Source organism: Astyanax mexicanus, chromosome 11 (assembly GCF_023375975.1).
Source record: "Astyanax mexicanus isolate ESR-SI-001 chromosome 11, AstMex3_surface, whole genome shotgun sequence".
NCBI lineage: Eukaryota > Metazoa > Chordata > Actinopteri > Characiformes > Acestrorhamphidae > Astyanax > Astyanax mexicanus.
In genome coordinates, this window is record NC_064418.1 from 20,112,482 (window position 1) to 20,135,727 (window position 23,246).

Consider the following 23,246-nt stretch of genomic DNA (forward strand, 5'->3'; position numbering starts at 1 on the left):
TTGGAGGTGGTCTGTGGATTGTCCTTGACTGTTCTCACCATTCTTCTTCTCTGCCTTTCTGCCTCTCTGCTTGGTGTTCAGATGGGCTGGCTGTGGCCTTTGTGTTAGCATTAGCCTTAGCCTTTCAACTATGCCGCCAAGACGTTACCCATTAGCCCCGCTGTGAGGGCTCTAAGGCCAGAGTTGAGGGGGTACTAGCTCTCCCTAAAACACCCGGGGCTGCTAAAAGTGAATCCTGCTGTCTATCCCTTATTAAACCCCGGATGTGCAGCTCTAACTTATTCAACTTATACACCAAGGTTCTAACTAGCTTAGACTTAGCACAAATACCACTATTTTTACCATTATCGGTAGACAAGGGATCTAAGCTAAACATGCCACACTGTAAACAGGAGAAAAACCTTAGCAGTAGCCATGATAAAAAAAACTCACCTTGTTTCAGTTGAAATTAAAAAACAAACTGCAGCCAGGGCCGCTGCTAAGGTTTTGGAGGCCCTAAGCATAACTGGTCAGGGAGGCCCCCCCCCCAAAAAAACAAACAAAAAAAACACACACACACACACACACACAAACACAAAAGGTTTACGCAAAATTTTACTATTTATTAAAATTACACATGTAACTGTGAATATTTACAACGTTATAAGTAAGGCCAATAACAGTGAAGAACAGCACAAGAGTACTATTTATAATGTATAAATAATAAATGAAACGATGCATGTCTATTTTAAGCAGTGGACACGTCATTTACACAAGCCAGCCTTAAAGGTTATGAAATTATCGTTTATATTCGTGGTGTATTTATATCAGCCTGTCAAAATCTATAGAGCTGTCTGATCCTGCTGTCATACAGACCATTTGGATAGTGCACTGACGGCATTAGTCAATAGGTAGGCTACTCTGTTTATTGATTTTTTATTAAAGTCACTAAAAATCTTCAAACTACACTACTACTATTTGCAAACGTGCCAAGTGCCTTGCAATACCCAGATTAGTTTCTAGTTAAGCGTTTAAAGCTACCAAATCAGCAAAGCCAACGTAACTAGCTCAGGCAACACCACTGAACATGAAGTAATCAAAACTATTTAAACCTTTATCATCGAAGTTACTCACCAGAAAGGGATGCATGGGCCTCATCTTTCTGATTCTTTTTCTTCTTCTCAGCTCCAGACTCAAACCGTCGCTTCATAGTTGAATTACCATTTAGTAGCAACTTCGCGCGGTGAACTTGTCTCCTGCCAAACTCAAGTAGCGTTGCTACTTTAGTTAGGACTAAGGTTGCCAGATAAGTTACGATTTTTCATCCTATTTGTTTATTTTATTTTAAGTTTTTAACTTACACAAATATTGCACTGGACAAGTTTTTGTATAGAATGGCCACATACACTTTAAAAATGGTTAAACATGCGCAAGATTTAGCGCCTCCATGCATTTTTTGATTATTTATTTGACTGGAAAATGTCACATCTGGCAACAACCAACAGAGCAAACCGAGCCGTGCCATTTCAGGCAATAGGGGTGGGGGCATTATATTATGCACAAAAATAATAACGTGCCGCTTTTAAGTAGTAGAGTAGGTGCCCCATGCAATGTTTAAAGACAAAAAAGATGAGCGTATCATAAATAATTCACATTGAGTTTTAAATTTAATAATGTCATAATTTCAACACATTTCATTCTCAGTCAATTTGGCTCCCTGCAACTGCAAAATGGTTGAGGCCTAACGCTGGCTGCGTTGTCTGCGTATGCAGAGCGGCGGCCCTGACTGCAGCACACTGCTAATCCAGCAAACCTGAGGACTATAGGTCTATAAGTCTATAAAAGTAGTCTGAAAATAGATTAGTAAGTGTGAAGAGTAAAGAAGAAGTAAACAGAAAAATATAGAAGCTGAAGAGTTGAGCAAGCAAGCAGCACACCAGCAGACCAGCCCATTAGACACCAGAACATCAAGGTTTAAATTATTTGATAATAAAACTCTAGTGATGTGAATGCATTAGATGATTGTGAGGCTTTTTAGGGTAGCTCTTTCTATGACTTCTCTCTTAATGTTCTTATTATTTTATTTGGCAGCCCTTAGTGCTCATTCTTGTTTTACTGGGTTTTTTTTTTACTAGCTTTAGGGCAGTTAAATATTGATGCATGCAATTAAACTGAAAAGGTTAATGTGTTAACCTATTTAAAGCAAATTAATAATGTGGTAATTTACAGAGCCTGGTATTTGGTATTTTATTTAGTAAACACATAATCACTATTGCTAAGTTCAGAAAATTACTTTTTATTTATGCTGAAATATTGTTTAATCTCATAATTAACTCCTCCCGTTCTCTCTCATTACATGGTTCTAATTTGTAGTTGTGACACAATTGTAATATTTTGTTTAATATGTTTAATACATTTAAATATCCATTATTAAATGCTGAAGTCTTAAGAAGAAGAAGAAGAAGAAGTGCAATTAATCATGATAAAGACAGAATATTGTTGTGATTATTTAGGTATTTTTTTATTGATTGACACCACTAATAAATGTATGGTTCTGATATAATATCTTTGCTGTACTTTTAAACCTTAAGTATTTTAATTATACAAACAGAACCATACATTTTTGGTGCTTGCAATCGATTCTTTTTTTTTCCAATTTGTTCTGTATAAATTTCAGCTTGGCAACATTTTAATAAAGTTGTTATATATATTGATTGAGACTGTATCCTTTTTCCTAACAGATGCAGCAGATTAATACCTTCAAGCCAAGATGTAGACCCTCATGCAGATGAAAATGCTATCTTTCTGCCTGCCGCCCCTCCTGTGTGCTCTCCTCCGTTTGCACTTTGCCTGCACAGACCTCCCAAACATCACCCTGGTGTTTGACAGCACCACCCACAGTGACAGCTTGCGCAACTGCAGCTGTGCTACTGAAGTGCGCCATTGTGAAGAGACACTGGCTAACCTTCTGTGTAACTGTGGCACTGTTCCTCGCTCATCATTGACAGCCAGAGGTCCACGGTGGGACAACAGGAGGACAGATGGAACCTTATCAGTGTGGGTGCACAACTCCTGGATTCGGATGGAGCTGTTGAACGGCAGCCATGTCCTGGACCTCCACCTGTCTCTGTGTGCCCCTGCCGCACTCCTTGGCCCAGCACAGTATCTCACCCTTGTGGGTCTAAAGAGGATACAGTTGTACACTTTAGGCAAAGAGGCTTTGCACAGGGACCAAACAATGAACATCATCCCTGGAGTGGGGTTGAATGTGTGGGACAGTGGCCTCAGCATTGCCTTGTTGGACGTTGGGTCAATGTCTGGGGCCCTACGCTTGAAAGCCTACAGTGTGGTTGGACCCTCGCTTCAGGCACTTAAGCAAAACTTCCCCAACCTCACCCTCTCAGAAGGTGGTATGTTGAGCAGCGACCAAGAGTGGATCCACAAGCCATCGATGATAACGTTTATTTACTAGAACAGCTGGGAACCTTACAGTACCTGGCCTTATCGAGATTGCAACTCTACGACCTCAGAAAAACACCAGCTAATGGAATACTGCAGTGTTTTGTCATCATGAGATCATAAGTTGTATCCCTGGTGATGCCAGACCATGCATGGTGATAAGTTTAACAGAGCATGTTTACCCTTACAGTCTTTGGATGGAGCTTCTGCTTCCACCAGCTGCTTAACATGATGCTAGACGGTGTAGGTGTTGTTCCGCTGACTAAAGCGGGACCGTTAGTGTTCTGCTTGTGTGTTGACCTGTCCAGTACCATTGTATTTGTACATATTTAAAAGATGCAGTTTTCTGGCATCACATGTCTCAGAAAAAAGCACTTGTATGCTTTATCATGTTAATGTTAATGGTTCAGGGTTATTTTCTCACCTCAATATAAGGATAATTATTTAACTAAGACTTACATGACTGACATGACTGTGGAAATAATCCTAACTCTAAGATAGCTAACAAGTATAAACCACCAGACTAAGACCCCATCCTCCTTCTCATTTTTACCCTGGTTTGTTTCTGAGTGTCACCTTTCCCCATTTGGAACAACAAAATAAACAGAAAACCATCTAATCTAGAGGGATGTGTGGGGGTCCAAGAAAAGAGCCAAACTGTCATACCACAGCAACTCATGCAGACAACACATCAACCCATAGCAACTCATGCAGACACCACATCAACATAGCAACGTATGCATATACCACAGCAACCCATGTTATGGCAACCCCAAGCAACTCAGGCATATACAAAAGTAACCCATGCAGATACCACGGCAACCCATGAAGATACCACAGTAATCCATACATATACCATGTCAACTCATGCAGTCTTATCTAATGCAAATAACAGTGTGTATGCTTGAGTTTAAAATGTTAGTTTTAATCATTTTTATTTTCTGTAAAATGTTTTGTCCCCAAGCAGCTCATTTTAGATGTTTTCCTTTCCTCCTTTTTTATTTTTCTTACAATTTTGTGCAATTTACATGATCTATCTTCCTCTGCTGAAGAAAAAACAGCATGGCCCAAATCAACTGCTACATCCAACTGCTACAACTCCAACTATAGACCCATCTTTTCCTAAAACTATGGTCTATTCTATGGTAAAAGCCTGTGGATGTATGTTTCTGCCTGAGTAAGCAGCTTTTTAACCACATAGATCATCAAAGACCACCCCAGACCTGAAACCAGCTAAACAGCAAAAGCTTGCCTTGAGCTGGATTTTTCAGCAAGGTTAGTTCACATAGCCACTCATAATCTTGTATAGTCCCCTGCACATTCTTCTTTAATGTAAATCAAAAACTTGCTTTGTTAGCTATTATTGCTAGTCGAACAGACAGTTACTTTTAAGTTGAAGGTATTTAAGTATTTGTTCAGAGCAACATACAAACGTGATTTTTGTTTACTTCAAAAATGTTCTTATCTAGTTTGTAGAGGCTAGAATCAAAAGATACATCAAGTTTAAATAAGCATAACAAAAGTCAGTTTGGATATCTAAAAAATAAATGCTAATTTAGGAACTAGTTAGTGAATACATCTATGGATCCAAATAACAACATTTGTTAAATACGTTTTAGGTGATCGCACTACACCAGTTAATCCATTAATGAGTGTATAACTGTGCATTTACACTGCTCCGTCCGTCAACGAACATGATCGCATGTGGGCGTTCCCTGCGTCGTCCAATTAAATCGTTTTAATAAATGGGAAATGCTTTTATACAAGCTTTTATTATTTACTATAAAGTAATACATATGATGTGTATTTATAGATATAAACGTTTGATTGAGCTTTATTACACTGTCTAGTGAGCAGAATATAAGCTACCAAAAGCAAACTTTTCCAATTAAATTACATATTAATATTTTTAAAAAACCACCAGAGACCCCAACAATCACAGCTGCCTTTCTCCTCGCTGATAGAGACCCTGTAAATCAGCAGGGATTTAACAAAGAACCGGGAAGTCTGAAACTTCTTTTCTAGGCTTCTCTGGACACTTAAAACGGAACTTAAATGTTTTTATACACTGCGCGTATCAGGCAAACACCTGGGGGGTATTCCAGAAAGCAGGTAAGTGACAAAACCGGGTAAGTAAACTCAGAGTTAATGGAAACTCAGAGTTTTCCGTTCCAGAAACCGAGCTTAGAGAGAACCTGCTCGCTGGCAGGTTAGCTTACTCCGAACTCAGGGTTACGGCCACTTTTCTCATGCCAAATTTTCATTATTTAGGTTCCATTTAAAAACATCAAATGCAGAAGAAAAAAGCACCTGTTATATTTGCAGTTTACAATGTGTGTATGGATGTTGGTGAGGAATAGTCAATCATTCTCTACATTTCCTGATTCAGTAATTGTAATTTATATCACAAAGCAAAGTTACATTGCATTATATTAGGTGTCCACCAGGCGTCTCCAAAGTGTTCAAAATCTCTCCAGGAGAAGTCTTCTGGAGAAAGGCTGTGACCTGATTAGATTGAACACCCACGTGATCCAGCGCTCACGCCATTGGTTCAAAAGACGATCACTCAAGAAAAGTAGTTGTTTGTGGACCAATAAAAAACACAGAATCTAGAAGAGGACACCCTTAGCTTTGGATTCACGTACAACTTTAAAAACATTACATGTGTGGTCGCTAGGAGCTTGAGAATATGACGTTGCGGCTGCGCTGAAACTAAAGCAAGCAAGGAGAAGTGAGCAGGAGAATAAAGGGCTTTATGGATATTTTATCTGCGGTTCAGTGCTGTATTGTGGATGCTGTGATAGTAAGTGAATTTTCTATAATATAATCTGATGTTATTTTCTATACTAATAATATTTTATAAGGCTGTTTTGTTGGGGAGGCGTGTTTCTCATGTAAACAATGTAAAAAAACAGGCTGTTTTCAGTTGGAGATTTCTGGCAACTGGTTTCATGTAGATGGTTGTAAATTTGCATGCAGGTAGTTAAAGTAGTACTAATGAATATGAGTTGGTTAGTTGGTCGCTCTGTTTAGAATATCTGACGCTTTGAAGCATTCTACTTTACATAGTCAGAACGGGCCCGCCGGCGACCTGCAACACGCGCTTCTGCAGTAACCGGTTAAACGCACGTGAAAAACACATGCATCGATGTTTTTACGTCAAATCGTATCGTTCATAGTTGTATCGATGTATCTATACAGATCGATGTATTGTTACAGCACTAATATATATATATATATATATATATATATATATATATATATATATATATATATATATATATATATATATATATAAATCAATGCCAGGCTGCTTTGCCCCTGTTTGTGCAAATAAATGATTTTTAAGACCACCAGAGACAAAATTTTGAAAATATGAAAATTGCAAAAAGCACACAACACCGATGTTAAATTCAAAGGCCTTGTTTTTTTGTCAAATAAATGTAAGACTTGATAAGACATCCGCAAACCCTGATTAGGTGTCTATACACAGGAACGTCGCTATCAAACACCCCTTTTTAGGGATGTTTTGATTGTTTTTACAGAAGTGTCTCTCTGATATGTTAAAAATTTTCAAATCTTAAAGTAAACCACCATTAAAGATTTTTAAGAACGAAATCAATCTCCCCACGCAGCACGAAAGTTCTGATCTACTTTTTCTCGGAGCTGCGTCAAGAAAAATGCATACAGGCACGCAAAATTAAACAGCGCTTTTTTAATTTAGTAAGCTACAGGCTGTCCAGCATTTAGACTGGAGCTAGGCTAGCTGTGGTGCTGTTGGTTAGTTTGTGTGTTTATATTAAATACAGTGTATTGTACTGCCTGTATGTGTATCAGCTAATTGATGTTACATAATAATGGAATATGATAAGATGAGTTGACACTTATAATGTGCGTGGGGCTTGCCAATGAGTTTGGATATTGGATAGATTTTCCTAAGTAAAGAGCCAGATTCAGGATCATAAATAACTAAATGATGGGATTTCACTTCCTAGATTTTTTTTTTCATTTGCCCTGAAAAATCTATGATCATGGTGATCAAAGACAAGTTAATTGGGACTGAATGACTGAATTTTTTTTTTATTTATTACTAAGATATATCATAGAAACCCTCAGCCTTCCCATTTTTGTCCCATGTTGCGCATTAGAGGGGGTGTGCATATGTTGCTTCTTGTTTATGGCCTAAACCCTTCAAAAAATAACTTAATGGAGGTCTTCTAAGCGACTGAAGTAAATATAATATAATAATAAATATAAATATAATAAATATGTAACTTGTAAGTCTATGTCTGTAAATGACATTACTTGTTTCCTTATGGAAATAGAAAAAATACTGGATCTGCTGAAGCATAAAAACTAATATTAATAATATTATGCTTAAACAACAAAAAAAAAATAACGATATTCATAGTAAATTAAGAATAATTTACATCTAATAATAATAATAATGATAATAATAATAATATTATATAATTAGAATATATAATTTGTATAATATATATATATATATATATATATATATATATATATATATATATATATATATATATATATATATAATATTATAATTAGAATATATAATTATAATATTATGATAAAAATAATAATAATAAGAAGAAGAATCAGCTTCCTACGATAATTTGTAACTAAATTAATAAATTAATAAATTTATTTATTGAAACCCTGATGTTTTTGCAACAATAAGGTTTTTCATGTGTGATATACTGACAAGGTGATGTGATTTCCGTCTGGATAAAAAAAAAGTGGGGAGCTGCACAGCATTTTGCTTTCACCTTAACCTAGAGTTTATTTAAAAAAATTGAACAGCATAAATATTACTAAGACTAATAAAAGGCATGAGTACGGTGGCCGAGAAAGCCCAGCGCAGTGCAAATTGAAAAGCGCTGCAAAAGCACAAAACACATCCATCAAAATTACAACACAGGCGCAGCAAATAGAAAAACGCGCTGCAAATAGAAAAACGCGCTGCAAATAGAAAAACGCGCTGCAAATAGAACCACAACACAACGGAAGTGAGTCACAACACAACAGAATTTTCCCGGGGGACCTTAAAAGATGCTGTACCAGCTGTATACAAAGGACAATAAGTGGCAAACAAGCTTCTGAAAAGTAAGTTATGTTTATTACCTGTGATTACCACGGTTGTGTGCATATTATTAAAAGTTCTGCTTCACAAAACGCCTTGTTTGCCACTTATTGTCCTTTGTACACATAGTGAAGTCCGAGACGTTACTGAAGACGCAGCTTAGCTGGCACAGTATCTTTTAAGGTCCCCCGGGAAAATTCTGTTGTGTTGTGACTCACTTCCGTTGTGTTGTGGTTCTATTTGCAGCGCGTTTTTCTATTTGCAGCGCGTTTTTCTAGTTGCAGCGCGTTTTTCTAGTTGCAGCGCGTTTTTCTATTTGCTGCGCCTGTGTTGTAATTTTGATGGATGTGTTTTGTGCTTTTGCAGCGCTTTTCAATTTGCACTGCGTTGGGCTTTCTCGGCCACCGTACATGAGCACCAGTGGGAATGTCTATAGATGGTATATTGTTAATTGGTAATAAAAAACTGTGTCTGAAGAGCTCAGGATCTGCAGTGAATTGCTTTAGACTGGGTCTCTCTGTAAGAGCATTGGCTGAACAGAGTTTAAATGTATTGGCTTTCAAAACTAGTAGGTGGAGCTCATTATCTTATTATTAAACGCCGCTTATTACGGCGTCAGGAGAGACACTAAAACGTCGCTTTTTACGCCGTCTTGTCACGTCTCTAGGCTCTCCTTTCACACTCCCGAACTTCATTTCCCATATACCCACTGGCGATGACGTCACCGTCAGCCGCTCACCTTCACCTCACCTGTTCCGGTTCATAGTAATTCTAGGTTTTGTATATATAGGGTTCTTTTAGCGTATGTTCTTTGCGAGGTATTGCCGACTCATGTTGCGTACTGAGCGTTTTTCCAAACCTTTTTCTGTCTGCCCTTTTGTTATGACCCTTTTTTCTGTATTACCGATTTTGCCTTTTGTCTTTGTGTAACGGTGTACAATAGTTACCTACTTTTATTGAGTGAAATTCCTGCTAAATGGGTATGGCGCCACCTGCTGCGGTCAGCGTGTAATAGCTCAGAGAAATATATACACTAGACTCTGTGCACCCTCGTCAGTAGAGTGTGTGCACATTGCTGTGGTGAGTACAGCTCTGCTTAGCTCAGCTAAATAAAGCTGCTAATAATGCTGTATAGTGTTTTAATACTGCTTTATGCTGACATTATCTCTAAATACATATCATGGAAACTAGTGGACCCATTGGGCTATCGTAAAAAGTAGTGATGGGCAGATGAAGCCTCATCGGGTGTATGGCACATTTCCCAAACTGTATCGACACTGTGTTGAAACTGTGTTGCTGTATCACTTAATGGCGACATCTGCTGGACTAAGAAAATCATTGCAAGCAACTGCGCGAAGAAATGCATCGGTCACGTGGTTTTCCTTAAAATGATACGCGGTCTGACACAGGGGTTCGCCTTGTTTGCTCGGTGCATGCGCTGAAGTTTCAGTGTCGTCAGACCCATCGCTACCAAACGATACAGGAAGTGTATCGGTCACATGGTTTTCCTTAACTTGAAACGCGCACCGACACGGGGTTTCGCCTTGACAGCTCGGCGCATGTGTCGAGGTTTCAGGGTCGTCAGACCCATCACTAGTAAAAAGTGCTGTAAATAATTATAAATCTAATTCTAATCTGAGCTAGTAATATGCTAACTCTAGCCTGTCTCTCTAGCTTGTAAGCTGACCGAAGCACATGTAAATGATCTGTCCTGTGGCCTTATTCATTACAGGTATGTTCTAAGTTGTGTTATATATTTTTTTTTGTGTTTTACTTAGTTAATTCTTAGGATTTTGAACACTTGAGTCTAATTGTGAATCTCTGCTAGCTAGGTTAGCTAATTAGCTGCACCATGTGGCCTAGATTTCATGTTTTTTCTTCGCCACCAGATGGCGCTAATTCACCATTTTTATTGTGTTGTATGGTTTATATATTAAAAAAGGGATCTGTAGCAGTGATTTAAACATATAAAGAGCTAAATAGTTATATAAAAAAAACTAGAAATAAGCATTAAGAGAAAAATCGATACGATCACTAAGGAAGAAATGTGTTAAAATGTTATTATTTTATATAGAAATATTATTGTATTACCTGATGTATATTGTGTATTTCATTGTTTTATCTGAAAAGAGCATTAAGGGTAAGTAGAGTGTGTGCACATTGCTGTGCTTGTAAGCTGACTGAAGCACATGTAAATGATCTGTCCTGTGGCTGCCTTATTCATTACAGGCAATAAAAAGCTGCATTATCCCAGCCTGTGTCGTATCCTTCCCAACGAGGGCAGAGGAACATAAGGGGTCCGCATCAGAGGGGTCACATTTGCCCTTATCTGATTTGTTGTATTATCGGACTGTCTCTCTGGCTTCGGATCTTGGACTGTTTCCTGTACTACGTCTTCTGTTTATACTGTGAGTTCTGTTCGATCTGTTATCTGGCTGTGTTATTCTGTTTACGACTCTGTAAATAAACCAGTCTTTACCTTTTATTCGGCAAGCGTCACCCCTATCTGTCTGGTGTTTCACGTCTCATTGCACTGAGACAGCGCTCTGTACGGCGCGACAAAAGGGTCGACGTATATTACAGCGTCTTGAAATCATACGGCATAAAACCCACACAGAACGGCATATTTTAGTTTTTTGGCCCTTTTGGCGTTCCATAGATCTCGACGCATCAGAGCCATGATGCACCGCGCAACTGCGTCTGACTGAGGCGGTGGAGGAGGGTACGGCGTGAGATTGGGAGCCTCCACCACAGCTTGCTGGGCGTGGCTTGACCCGCATACGCGTTTGTGGGCAGAAAAAAGCCCTACGTTGACTTTTCAGCGTGTAAATTGGACAAGCTTGTGATTTGTAGTGTTAGTTAGTATTTTTAAACTCATTCCTTATCTTTATCTTCTTCATCTGTTTTACTTAAACACAAGTGCTGGGCAAACAAATCTTTTTTTTTTTTTTACAGATTATAGCGGTAATGCATGTGGATTATATGTTTAGGATGGGGCCAGGGACATGCACAGGAATCTTGAAGGGCAGTTGCCCTAACCTGAAGAAAGGGAGTCTCTCTCTCTCCTGTATTCGTCTCTTTTCCGTGGGCATTTCGAATTTTCTGCATTAACACAACGTGCATGTGAATAATTCAAATAGTGCTTTATGTCCGTCATTCATCTTGCTTGATAAAATGAAATGTTATCAGCTGCATGTAACTTAGTTTGGTTAGCCTCCCACAAAACAACCTGAGCCATGTAAAACGTTGACTGCAAGCTAGCTGGCTGTCAGGGTTTTTTGCTACCAAAACGTGGCACAGTAGGTGGCTGTCAGATTATTTAGGATCACTAAAAGTCCTAAACTCGACGACATCAGATTTTAGAGAAGTTGATTGTGATCATGTCTTGTAATACTGTGAAGGCTACATTTCAAGCTCACCTTCAGGGCAGTCTCTACTCCCATGGCATCTTCAAATTCCTCTGCTAGTCGGCTGAAGCGCCGCCGGGTCGTGTGCTGCGCTTTTTTTTTCTTTTCTAGTGAAGCGTGCTGCGTGTCCCCCGCTACGCCTGCGCCCCTCCCTTTTCCCATCTCTCGAGTTGTCTTAATCTGAATGATCGACTCTGAAAACTTTGTTTTACGAAACTTCAATTAAAATTATGAATTATAAAGAAAATCTTGTTGAAATATGAAATCATATTTGCCTATATTATTTTTTCCCCTCCCTCGGAAGGGCAATATCAGCCAGGGACGGCAAAAGGGCAGTTGCCCAAGCACATTGGGCCATAGCGTCTGCAGGTCACTGGTTGGGGCTGAAGCTTAATAATTTCAGTAACTGTAGCTTGTGAAATTGTGACCAATTAAATTAACTAAATCGTCTTTTAAACTTTGTTTTTCAGGTGGAGCTGGACACACTGTTCACTGTACTGTAGGTCAGCTGGAAATGTGTGTGTTTTTGTACTAGACAGAAAAGCTGAAGCTTAAAACCTTTGAACTGCTATTGACTTGTTACAAGTTAATAAAAAGTTATGATGTACAGTATTTTTTTAATAAGAAATAAAATTGTTGTTCATTTTCATGTGTTTATTTAAAATTTTTATTGAATGTGCGTACAGATTTTTAAGTAAATACATGCAACATTAAAACATTAAAATGCCATATGGGGTGAACAAATGTGTAATAAACATAGTATGTTTTATTGTATAACAGGTAGATAGAGAGCACAGTAAGGAATGTAAGACTCTAAAATATAAAATTCTAAATTGAGACTTAAAAATATATACACAAATATATAAATATAAAAACTATACAAATGTGGAAGTAATCAGTCGTAGATATGAGGTAGTGCAGTAAAAGAATGAATCTCTATCTATCTATCTATCTATCTATCTATCTATCTATCTATCTATCTATCTATCTATCTATCTATCTATAGTACGTATTATTATATAACAGTTAAATAATAAACAATAAAGGTGTAATTGGAATTTCTTTTAAATTAACAGTCAGTTTGAATGAAATGTCAAAACTGAAACATTACAACCACATTTTATTTATTTAAAACGTTTAAACATTTGCCATGCTGTGAATTTTTCAAATTATAAAATAGTAAAGATCTAAATAATAAAGGCAGTTGTTTATTAATAGCCAACAATATTATAAATACATACACACTACACATATTTTATTATATTGACATTTAAGAAATATAAATAATCATTAATTGTTGACTAATATATTTATTGACATCCATAAGCCTTTTAATCAAGGAGGACTTTTTGTGGCATTCGGCAGAGAAATGGAGCTATGGTGATTAGTGCTGTAACAATACATCGATCTGAACGATACGATGCCTCGTTTTGACGTAAAAACATCGATGCATGTGTTTTTCACGTGCGTTTAACTGGTTACTGCAGAAGCGCCGTCTTGCGGGTCGCCGGCGGGCCCGTTCTGACTATGTAAAGTAGAATGCTTCAAAGCGTCAAATATTCTAAACAGAGCGACCAACTAACCAACTCATATTCATTAGTACTACTTTAACTACCTGCATGCAAATTTACAACCATCTACATGAAACCAGTCACCAGAAATCTCCAACTGAAAACAGCCTGTTTTTTTTACATTGTTTACATGAGAAACACGCCTCCCCAACAAAATAGCCTTATAAAATATTATTAGTATATAAAATAGCATCAGATTATATTATAGAAAATTCACTTACTATCACAGCATCCACAATACAGCACTGAACCGCAGATAAAATATCCATAAAGTCCTTTATTCTCCTGCTCACTTCTTGCTTGCTTTAGTTTCAGCGCAGCCGCAACGTCATATTCTCAAGCTCCTATGTAATGTTTTTACTTAAAGTTGTACGTGAATCCAAAGCTAAGGGTGTCCTCTTCTAGATTCTGTGTTTTTTATTGGTCCACAAACAACTACTTTCTTCTTCTTTCTCTTCTTGTGGTTTTATGGCGGTTGGCAGACCAGCGTATTTGGTGCATTACCGCCACCTCTGGACTGGAGTGTGGATCAGGAATAGCTAACAACCCTCAATACACCAAAAAATAAATAAATAAATAAATAAATGAATAAAAATAAAAAAAATAAAATAAAAGGAGAAAATGACTTATCCCTTAAATCTTGTTAATTAATCCTGTGGTTTTAGGAACCTGCAAAGGTGGTTAAAGCTCATATGACCCGTGCTCAACTGCATTAAACTCTGGAAATTAAAAGACGCTTTTTCTTTCTGTAGTTGGCTGATAAGTAGTTGCCTGTCTGTCTGGTATTTCGGACAATGAATCAAAACATGTTCTACAGTCTCCTGGCTGCACTCACAGGTCCCATCAACATGCTTCTTCATCTTATAAAGTGTACTTTTGAGCTTTGTGTGCCCAAACCTTATTCTGGAGAACACATCCTTCACCTTCTTCTCTCTGGTTGTGATTCTTGGCCTCCCCACTTCATTCTGAATGGCATGGTACTGCCTCCCTGTCTCTCCATCATTCCATATGCGTTGCCATTTACCACAGGTCCTGGCCTTGGCTACACTTTTGATCTCAGCCTTACTGTATTTCATTTCAAGCTCAACGCTGTCCTTCTTTAAGGCCTCCTTTGCTAGCTTGTCAGCCAACTCATTGCCACTAACCCCTATGTGCGCCGGTACCCATAGAAAAACTGTGTCGATTCCAGCCTTGACCAGATTATTTGCTCTCTGCATTATATCATATAAAAGGTCTGGCCTCGAATCAGACTGGCCATTCCTTATGCTCATAAGTGCTGAGCTGGAGTCAGATGCAACCACCACCTTCTGTGGCTTGTTGACCTCAACCCACTGTAGTGCCAACCATATTGCAATTAGCTCACCTGTATACACTGCCAGGTTATCATTCACTCTTTTCAATATTACTGCCTGAACCCTTGGGATGGTATAGGCTACACCAACCTTTTCATCCATTTTAGACGCGTCTGTATAGATAGCCACTGATTCGGCATAGTTTCCCCCATGTACCACATCACTGTGCCACTGTCCATTTCATTGTTTTGCCTCTCTTCAAGCAACCATAACTCCACCTTGAGGTCCTCATATAGCCAAGGAGGAACTACTGGGTACACGACTGTGGGAGATATACAAACATTACTCAGGTCCACCCAAAGCTCTTTGCCTCCTTCTCTTTTTCTTGACTATGCCTCAGTATTGATTGCGTCATGTGGTCATCACCATGTCCCCTCAAGTTTGCCCAATACACTACTGCCAGTTGCTCTCTCCGTAGGTAGAGGGGCATCTCCCCCATTTCCACATTTCCACATGTGCACTGAAGCATTTTAGTGAATTAACCCCCTCTTAAAAAGCAGATTTAGGGGAGTAAATCTATGCCAGGACAACGCGAATACAGTTACTGGCATTTAACATTAATGACTGAGAGCCTATTAGTTGTAAATTCCTAAATATCTTAATATCTTATATATCCAGATAGACAATGCTGACCTAACTAAGTAAGTATCTAATATATCAATATATTATATATTCAGATAGACCATGCTAACCTAACTAAGTACATATCTTAATATCTAATATATCAATATCCTATATATCCAGATAGACCATGCTAACCTAAGTAAGTAAACATCTTAATATCTTTTATATCAATATCTTATATATCCAGATATACCATGCTTAACTAATTAAATATCTTAATATCTTATATATCCAGGTAGACCATGCTAACCTAACTAGCTAGATAAATAAAGCTTAACTCTATTCATTTCAGAAAGAACTTTAAACACTAACAAGAGATAAATGCTTTATAAATACAGACTACTGTGGAAACTAAGTACTAAGTAGTACTGCAGAATTTAGCTAAATGATAGCTACCTATTGCTCAGGTAGCTAACGCTAACTAGCTATCTTACTGTTTGTCTAAGTAACTACTAATTTAACAGAGATATGATTTAAGGTGATATGACCAATATTTATTTTATATATGTTTATATATGTTTATATATGTTTGATTAAGGATATAGGCTATATTGTCAACAGTAGGGAAAAACACTTTCCAATGCATGTGTAATTTAAGAGAGCATAATTAGTTCTGTTTAATGGTAGTGCATCTCAAAAGAAATGTTTAATATTGTTTAATTAACAGTCATCTTTTGTATTAATTATGCTTACAGTGACACATCTAACAATTTATATTTTAAGTTTTAAATGAAATATTTTAGGGATTTATTATTTCTGTTTATTTTTCATGAGCTTTTAGAAAAGTAAAACAAAAACAGTTTTGGGATATGTCTCTTTATATGTAGTGATTATAAAATTTGACAGATTTTTTTTTATTAAACTATGATAGAAAAAAATTCATTATATTCAGGTTTTCTGAGATGCACTAGTAATAGTGTGCCAAAACAAACCCAATAAATATAAGTGTGTGTTATTGTTTGTTTTATATAAATATAAAATAAGTAAATAATGAATACAAAATATAACAACTTTAATACAATCATCTTTCTTGTCTTCATTTTATATTAAATAATAATAATAAAATGTAGGTAATGTTTCCAAAATGTTTAATTGTATTCATGTATTAAATGCAATCATGTCTCAATTTTCTTATTCTCTTTCTGCTTTTGTATTCCCCAGGGTTCATTCTTCCGAACTACACAAGTAAACCCCATTTTATGTAATCTGTGCTGATTCTTTGGTTTATTTACATGTGCAATGTACTATTTTCCTTTAGTTGATTTACATGTGTTCTGTACTTTGTTTTTCTGTATGTAGCCTCTGTATATTCTGATATCAGTCTTTAAAGTTATATATCATCTCATGTTTGACGTAAAAATAATAAAGCTGTTGCAAATAATGTGGTTCCTCTTTCTTAATGCAAATAATTCTGCATGAAATATTCAGGTGGTGACTTAAAATATTTGCAGATCTTTGTATCCTTTGATTAAATTATTTTTGCAGTAAACTCTAAATATATGCAAGCCAAAACTTCTCCATCTTCTTTTGAACCTAACATTTTACTTGTAGCGACTGCATTTGCACAGTGTCATGAAATTAATATTAATTAACAGACAAATTTAGCCTATAAAAACTCTCTTACGGATTACAATATTGGATTCACACAGAATAACATAAGCCTTAAATAAGTCAATATATGGTCACAATAATCCTCAATGAATTATCTATGTATAATGAAAAAAATATATACATATACATATATATATATATATATGTATATATATACATATATATATATATATATGTATATATATATATATATTATTTCATTATACATAGATAATTAATTGAGGATTATTTATATATTATTATTAGTGCCCCAAAATCGCAATTCTGTCTCTGTGTTTATGGGCTCAAATTGCCCACCAAGAACTTCATGGAACTATCTGAAATCTCCATGAATCACGTGACCATCAAGGATTTTGAACTTCCGTTGTCGCTACTCTCTGGCTGCGTCCAGAAACCCCAAAAGTGTCTCCTTTTTCCTACCGATCCTCCTCCTCTCCTCCGTGACCCGGAAACTGATTTCGTGACGCCATCTTGCCGCCTGTCCGAATACCGTAGGAGACGAAAGAAGCTGCTTAAAATCCACCTGTAGTAGGCTTCCAACGGAGGTTACATCAGTGTATCCTACTCCGGAAGACTTTTAAGGATTTTCCAATGACATCACTGCATCCACGCCCACAGAGCACGCGAAAATGGGGAAGGCAACGCCCAAATATACGTCATAAACATATTAATTAACTAGGTTCCTTATCTAATTAAACAGCCAGTAAAGCAGTAATATAATTTATAGTTTAGATAAACTGTATGCTCAGTAAAACTATATTTATGACCCTATGTGTATCATGTTATACATATAAAAACATATATTATTTATAATATATATATAATTTTAATTAATTCATTTATTTACTTATTTATTTTAACTTAGGGACTGAAGAGGAACTGAATCCCTCATAAGGCTGAGGTCAGACAGGGCTGCCAGAGTCACTGGTCAGAGATGCGGCCAAAAATGCGGCTGGGAGTAAACAGGATTTTATTGGAATATCTGAATTTTTAGCTGTGTGTGATAGTAATGTTCTGAAACGTGCTGAAAGTGAGCGTTGTGATTGGCTCAGTTCAACGGTAGTCAACATCCTATCTAAAAGGGATCAGCTGTCCCATTTCCCCAATTACAGCTCCTTCCCTCCATTCCTCCTCCTCCTCTCCTCTCCTCGATTCCTCCACCTTCTTCCGGGGTAAGAGAGGAGGAGTAGGAAAGGAGGAGTAGGAGAGGAGGAGTAGCAAAAGTTTCTGGACGCAGCCTCTCTCTCTATGGCTCTGGAAGATCCTCCTCCAGCTTGGCTGCATCTGCCAATCACACTCTGCGCTGAGACAGGAAGAGGCGGGCCTTACAGCGTAAGAGGAGCCTGAGAGGAGCCGCATGGCACGCAGCAGCATGGAGCAGTGTGAGCGCATCCGAGGCGGCAGATACAAACAGTGAGAGTGAGAGTGAGAGTGTTTTTCTTTAGACACACTAGGTTAGGGGCAGGTAGTGATGGGCAGATGAAGCCTCATTGGGTGTATGGCACATTTCCCAAACTGTATCGACACTGTGTTGAAACTGTGTTGCTGTATCACTTAATGGCGACATCTGCTGGACTAAGAAAGTCATTGCAAGCAACTGCGCGAAGAAATGCATCGGTCACGTGGTTTTCCTTAAAATGATAGCGGTCTGACACAGGGGTTCGCCTTGTTTGCTCGGTGCATGCGCTGAAGTTTCAGTGTCGTCTGACCCATCGCTACCAAACGATACAGGAAGTGTATCGGTCACGTGGTTTTCCTTAACTTGATACGCGCACCGACACGGGGTTTCGCCTTGACAGCTCGGCGCATGTGTCGAGGTTTCAGGGTCGTCAGACCCATCACTAGGGGCAGGTGCTACTTTTGTTTTATTTTTGGTTAGATTAGTTTTTGGTTAGGCAGTTTAGTTTGGTTTTATTATTTTCTTTTCGTTGGCACCATCCTTTAGTCCACCCTTAAGCCAGGCGGACACTGTGCGATTTTAGCCCGATTTTAAGCCCGATCTGGTCGGATGCGACTGAATTTCATGATCGGGCCGAATTTTAGCTTGATCGTGCGTCGTTTGTCGTGCAGTGTGAGAGGGGAAGCGATGTCCGATTAATTGCCCATACGAGCTGCGAATGAGCAGTCGGACGCGACCAGGGATTTCTGACATGCCAGAAATTTTGGTCGCTTGTCTCACAGTGTGAGCTGTTTTGCGGGCCGATTTCTTAACGTCACGACCTGTTTTCCCAAAAATCTGCACAGTAACTATAAATAATTATTAGTCATATTTATTTCTGTCAGTTATAAGGATTTATATTTATGTTCGGTACACAGACTTATAGCTTAATATAGCAGACACAGGCATTCTGCTGTTTAAGAATTTCAACAGATGCTTATTCTCAGTCAATAGCTGGAGTTTTTGAAAAGAAAAATTAAAAGAGAAAATATCTTTGACAAACATAAATTTATTTTATTTCACTTTGCTATTATATCTGAAAAATAAAGCACATTGTCAGCCTCTGGTGCTGCCCGTCAATTATATAAAACTTAAAACATGCACAGAAATATAAAGCTATATTTTATAATTCGTTTCTTTTCGCCAGGGCAAATTTATTAAAATTATAAATATGTTAATTTATTAATTAAAATCTCGTCCAGTGCTCCAGAATATTAGCCACGCAAAGCCAGCTTAGCGCAGCGCGTGGCATTGCGCGCGGCATTGCCCGCATAATAACCTCTGTCTTCTAAAATAAACGTTTTAATAAATAAGGTCGGAGAAGTGTAGTAAAATTAGTGCTATTAAACTTACTAAAGCTAATAAATGTACTGATAATTAATCAAGATAAATCAGACAAAATGCGCTGCGCCTCTCTCTCGCTCTCTTTCGCAGCGCGGAGCTGAATTCAGCGCGAGGCTACAGGAACTCAGTTCAGTTGAATAAAAATAAGTAAGGGCCTGTAAGTACAAGCAAAGGACCTGTAAGTAAATATAGTCAAATATAAAGAATAGTTTGAGGTTTTGGTGAGCTGTTTTCATGATTTGAAACTGAAACTAACTGAAACTTTGATTATTCTGCAGAAAGCCTGGGTTATTTTAAACGAATTTTTAATGAGTTTATATTTTTTATTTATTCATTTAAATTATTTTTCTTCTTTTATTAATCAAATCATTAAATATATATCTTCATAAGATATAATTTTTTTCCCTTTTATGTCAATTTTTATGATCTTTTTTTAAGGTCCTATTTTTCCTTTTTTACGTATATATTTTATTCGTCTATAATAAATGTCAGTTTTTATTCCTATTTTTTATATATATTATTAATCCCTTTTAAACTGTTAATGCTCAGCGGCACTGTAAATGAGGGTCCCTATCCAGTGTGAATAACCGATTGCTTGTTTAATATTCAGTGTTGCAAAACCAGTTTTTACATAAACAATAAACAGAATAAAAAATAAAATTATTTTATTTTATTTAAGCTGCTGGTGTTTCTTTCGAAGCCTGACGCGCAGTCATTTTTCTATGCGCTCTCCTTCTGTAAAACGGACAACCCGTAGAGTCCACGTCGCCTCAGCCACCTGCGAGTCCATGTACGTCTCTTCCGTGGACTTTCAGCGCACAACAGGGCACAAATAAGCCAAGCTAAGCGCTTTCTTTTGCAAGGCGTTGTGTTGAAGCGAGAGTTTGTACGCAAAGAAAGCTCCGCCTACGGGCTGCGTTTAGACGTGCAGTGTAAGCTCCCCCGTCGCAGCAGGTCAGTCGGACCGTACAGTGTGTGCAGATGAATCGCAGGCGTTGTTCATACACGACAAACGATTCAAACGTGCTGTTTGAGCTCTCCAGAACGCATCCGATTAAAAAAATCGCACAGTGTCCGCCTGGCTTTAGACATCACAGTTTCTGTTGATTTATTTTCTCTTTAAAATACACTTTCTAGTTTTGTTATTAACACATTTAATTGATTTATTCTCCGTATCTTCAGTTTATTCATTTATCTCCTTATTTTTTGTGTTTCTGTATTATACTTTTGACTTTTGTAATAAATATCCTTTTGTTTTACCACCAATTGTTGTCCTCCCACTTCCTCCTCCATCACATGCATTATTGTTACTCCTCCTCACCCCTAGACAAAAGGGGAGGAGCATAACAATTGGGGGCTTGTCTGGGATAAATTACTGGTCCCGCCTACCCCACTAGTGGGTGTTGAGCATGTGGTGATGGTGGTTGTGGAAACAATTTTGGTTGGTAGTAGTTGCTAGTGTTTAGAATGGTTAATTGTCGCTCATTACTTGTAGAAATGGCTTCGTTTGATCTGCAGTGTTTTTTTGAGTCACCTAGTTGTGAAGTGCTACAATGTTGTAAAAAGGATGACCTGATTTTAATAGCTGACCACTTTAAGCTTCCCACAACACGGGCTATGTTAAAGAAGAACATATATAACTTTTTGATCATTTAGTTGCAGTTGGTGTGTTGAGTGTGCAACCAGTGGTAGATACTACATGTGGCGTTCCTTCCCCACTTGTGGAGAGTGCTGTTCCTGAGGGGAGTACTTCACCGGCGGAGCTGGTGGATAGTTCGGATGGGCCGGAGACGACCGTGGTGGTGCCAGTTGTGGAGACTGAGGTAAGAAATGTCTTACCTCAATTTGATCCTGTCTCACCTGGTTATACAGAGTATAGACTGAGGAGTCTTTAAAGTTACGCCTAGCCAGACTTGAGTTTGATGCTAAGGAGAGTGCTGAGGTGCGCAAGTTTGAGTTTGAGCTAGCGGTGCGTAAAATTGAGTTGGAGTCTGAGCAGAAAATACGTCTGCGAGAGTTAGAGCTGAAGGCGATTGCGATCACCTCAGCTCAACCTAAGTGGATGTCTCCTGCCACTCCTGTTCCACCTGTCGCAGTGCCATCTAGTGGTGGGTCTGAGTCGCCAGTAGTTGTCCCGGTTGTGCCTCATACTTCCTCCTGTGACGTCTCTAAATATATCTCTTTGGTGCCTGTGTTTAGAGAAGCTGAAGTGGACACCTATTTTAGCGTGTTTGAAAGATTAGCAGCAACTTTGGCATGGCCAAAGGATATCTGGCCTGTTCTGTTACAATGTAAGCTAGTAGGTAAGGCATAGGAAGTGTGTTCTGCTTTATCACTTCAGGATACCTTGCAGTATGATGCTGTTAAGTCTGCTATTTTACGTGCTTATGAGTTAGTGCCAGAAGCATACCGTCAGAGATTTAGGAATCCAAGAATCTAAGCTCAAACTCATGTTGAGTTTGTGAGAGAGAAAGGAGTTCTTTTTGATAAGTGGTGAAAAGAAAGTTGGAGAGACCGAATAAGCCGCAAACTGGTAGTTCAGCCAAAAGTGTTGCTTTTGTGGATCGTGTACGTACTGACATCTGATTGCCCTATGCAATGTGTTGATTCTTCTTTTAAGCCTTTTAGGTCAAGAGGAAATGTCAGTTTGGGGCATGGTGGCGCTGTAGCTTCAGTCAGTATATTGAGGGACACTGGGGCAGCACAGTCTCTTATCTTATCCAGTTGTTTACCTTTTTCAGCTCAGTCATTCTGTGGTGCATATGCTGTATGTAAGGGTGAAGGGTCAGGATACATTAAAGCTCCTCTACACACAGTTGATCTGTTCTCAGACCTTTTGTCTGGTGAGTTTAGACTGGCAGTATGTGATGCTTTACCTGTAGATGGTGTGGATCTTAATTTAGGCATAGATGTGGCTGGTGGGAAGGTGTTTCCCATTTTAGAGGTTTTATATACCCCTGCTCTTGAATCACTTGTGGATGATGAGGTTTCTGTTGTGTTCCCTGCTTGTGTCGTCACTCGTGCTCAATCACGTAAGTTGCGTGATGTAGTGGATTTGTCTGATACATTTTTAGTCCCTGGTCCAGAGAATGTGAGTTCTCTCGTGTCTGAGCACAAAGTTTTGTCTGGAGATAATGTAGCTCCAGTTAAGTTGGACGAGTCAGAATTGTCTGATTGTGGAATTAGTCGGGCACAACTTGTAGAAGCACAGAAGGCAGACCATACTTTACACAAGTATTACTCTTGGGTATCTGAGTTGTCTGAAGTGTCTGATAAACGGGTAACTTATTACTTAGATGATGGCTTACTTATGAGATGATGGAAAGCTGTAAGGAATCCTTACCAGATAGTAAT

General features: G+C 38.2%; 1 protein-coding gene across 1 annotated transcript; it reads left to right on the top strand.

The window, feature by feature from the left end:
• The first annotated feature begins 2,744 nt into the window (after positions 1-2,744).
• On the top strand, positions 2,745-4,248 carry LOC111196844 (uncharacterized protein C21orf62). Its single transcript, XM_022686237.2, has one exon. It carries the CDS (start codon positions 2,762-2,764, stop codon positions 3,449-3,451), a length of 690 nt encoding a protein of 229 aa, XP_022541958.1. The 5' UTR covers positions 2,745-2,761; the 3' UTR covers positions 3,452-4,248.
• The last annotated feature ends 18,998 nt before the right edge of the window (positions 4,249-23,246 follow it).

What these genes read in the sequence shown, in the direction of transcription:
- LOC111196844 (XM_022686237.2), top strand. Translation starts at nt 2,762, where the DNA reads ATGCAGATGAAAATGCTATCTTTCTGCCTGCCGCCCCTCCTGTGTGCT.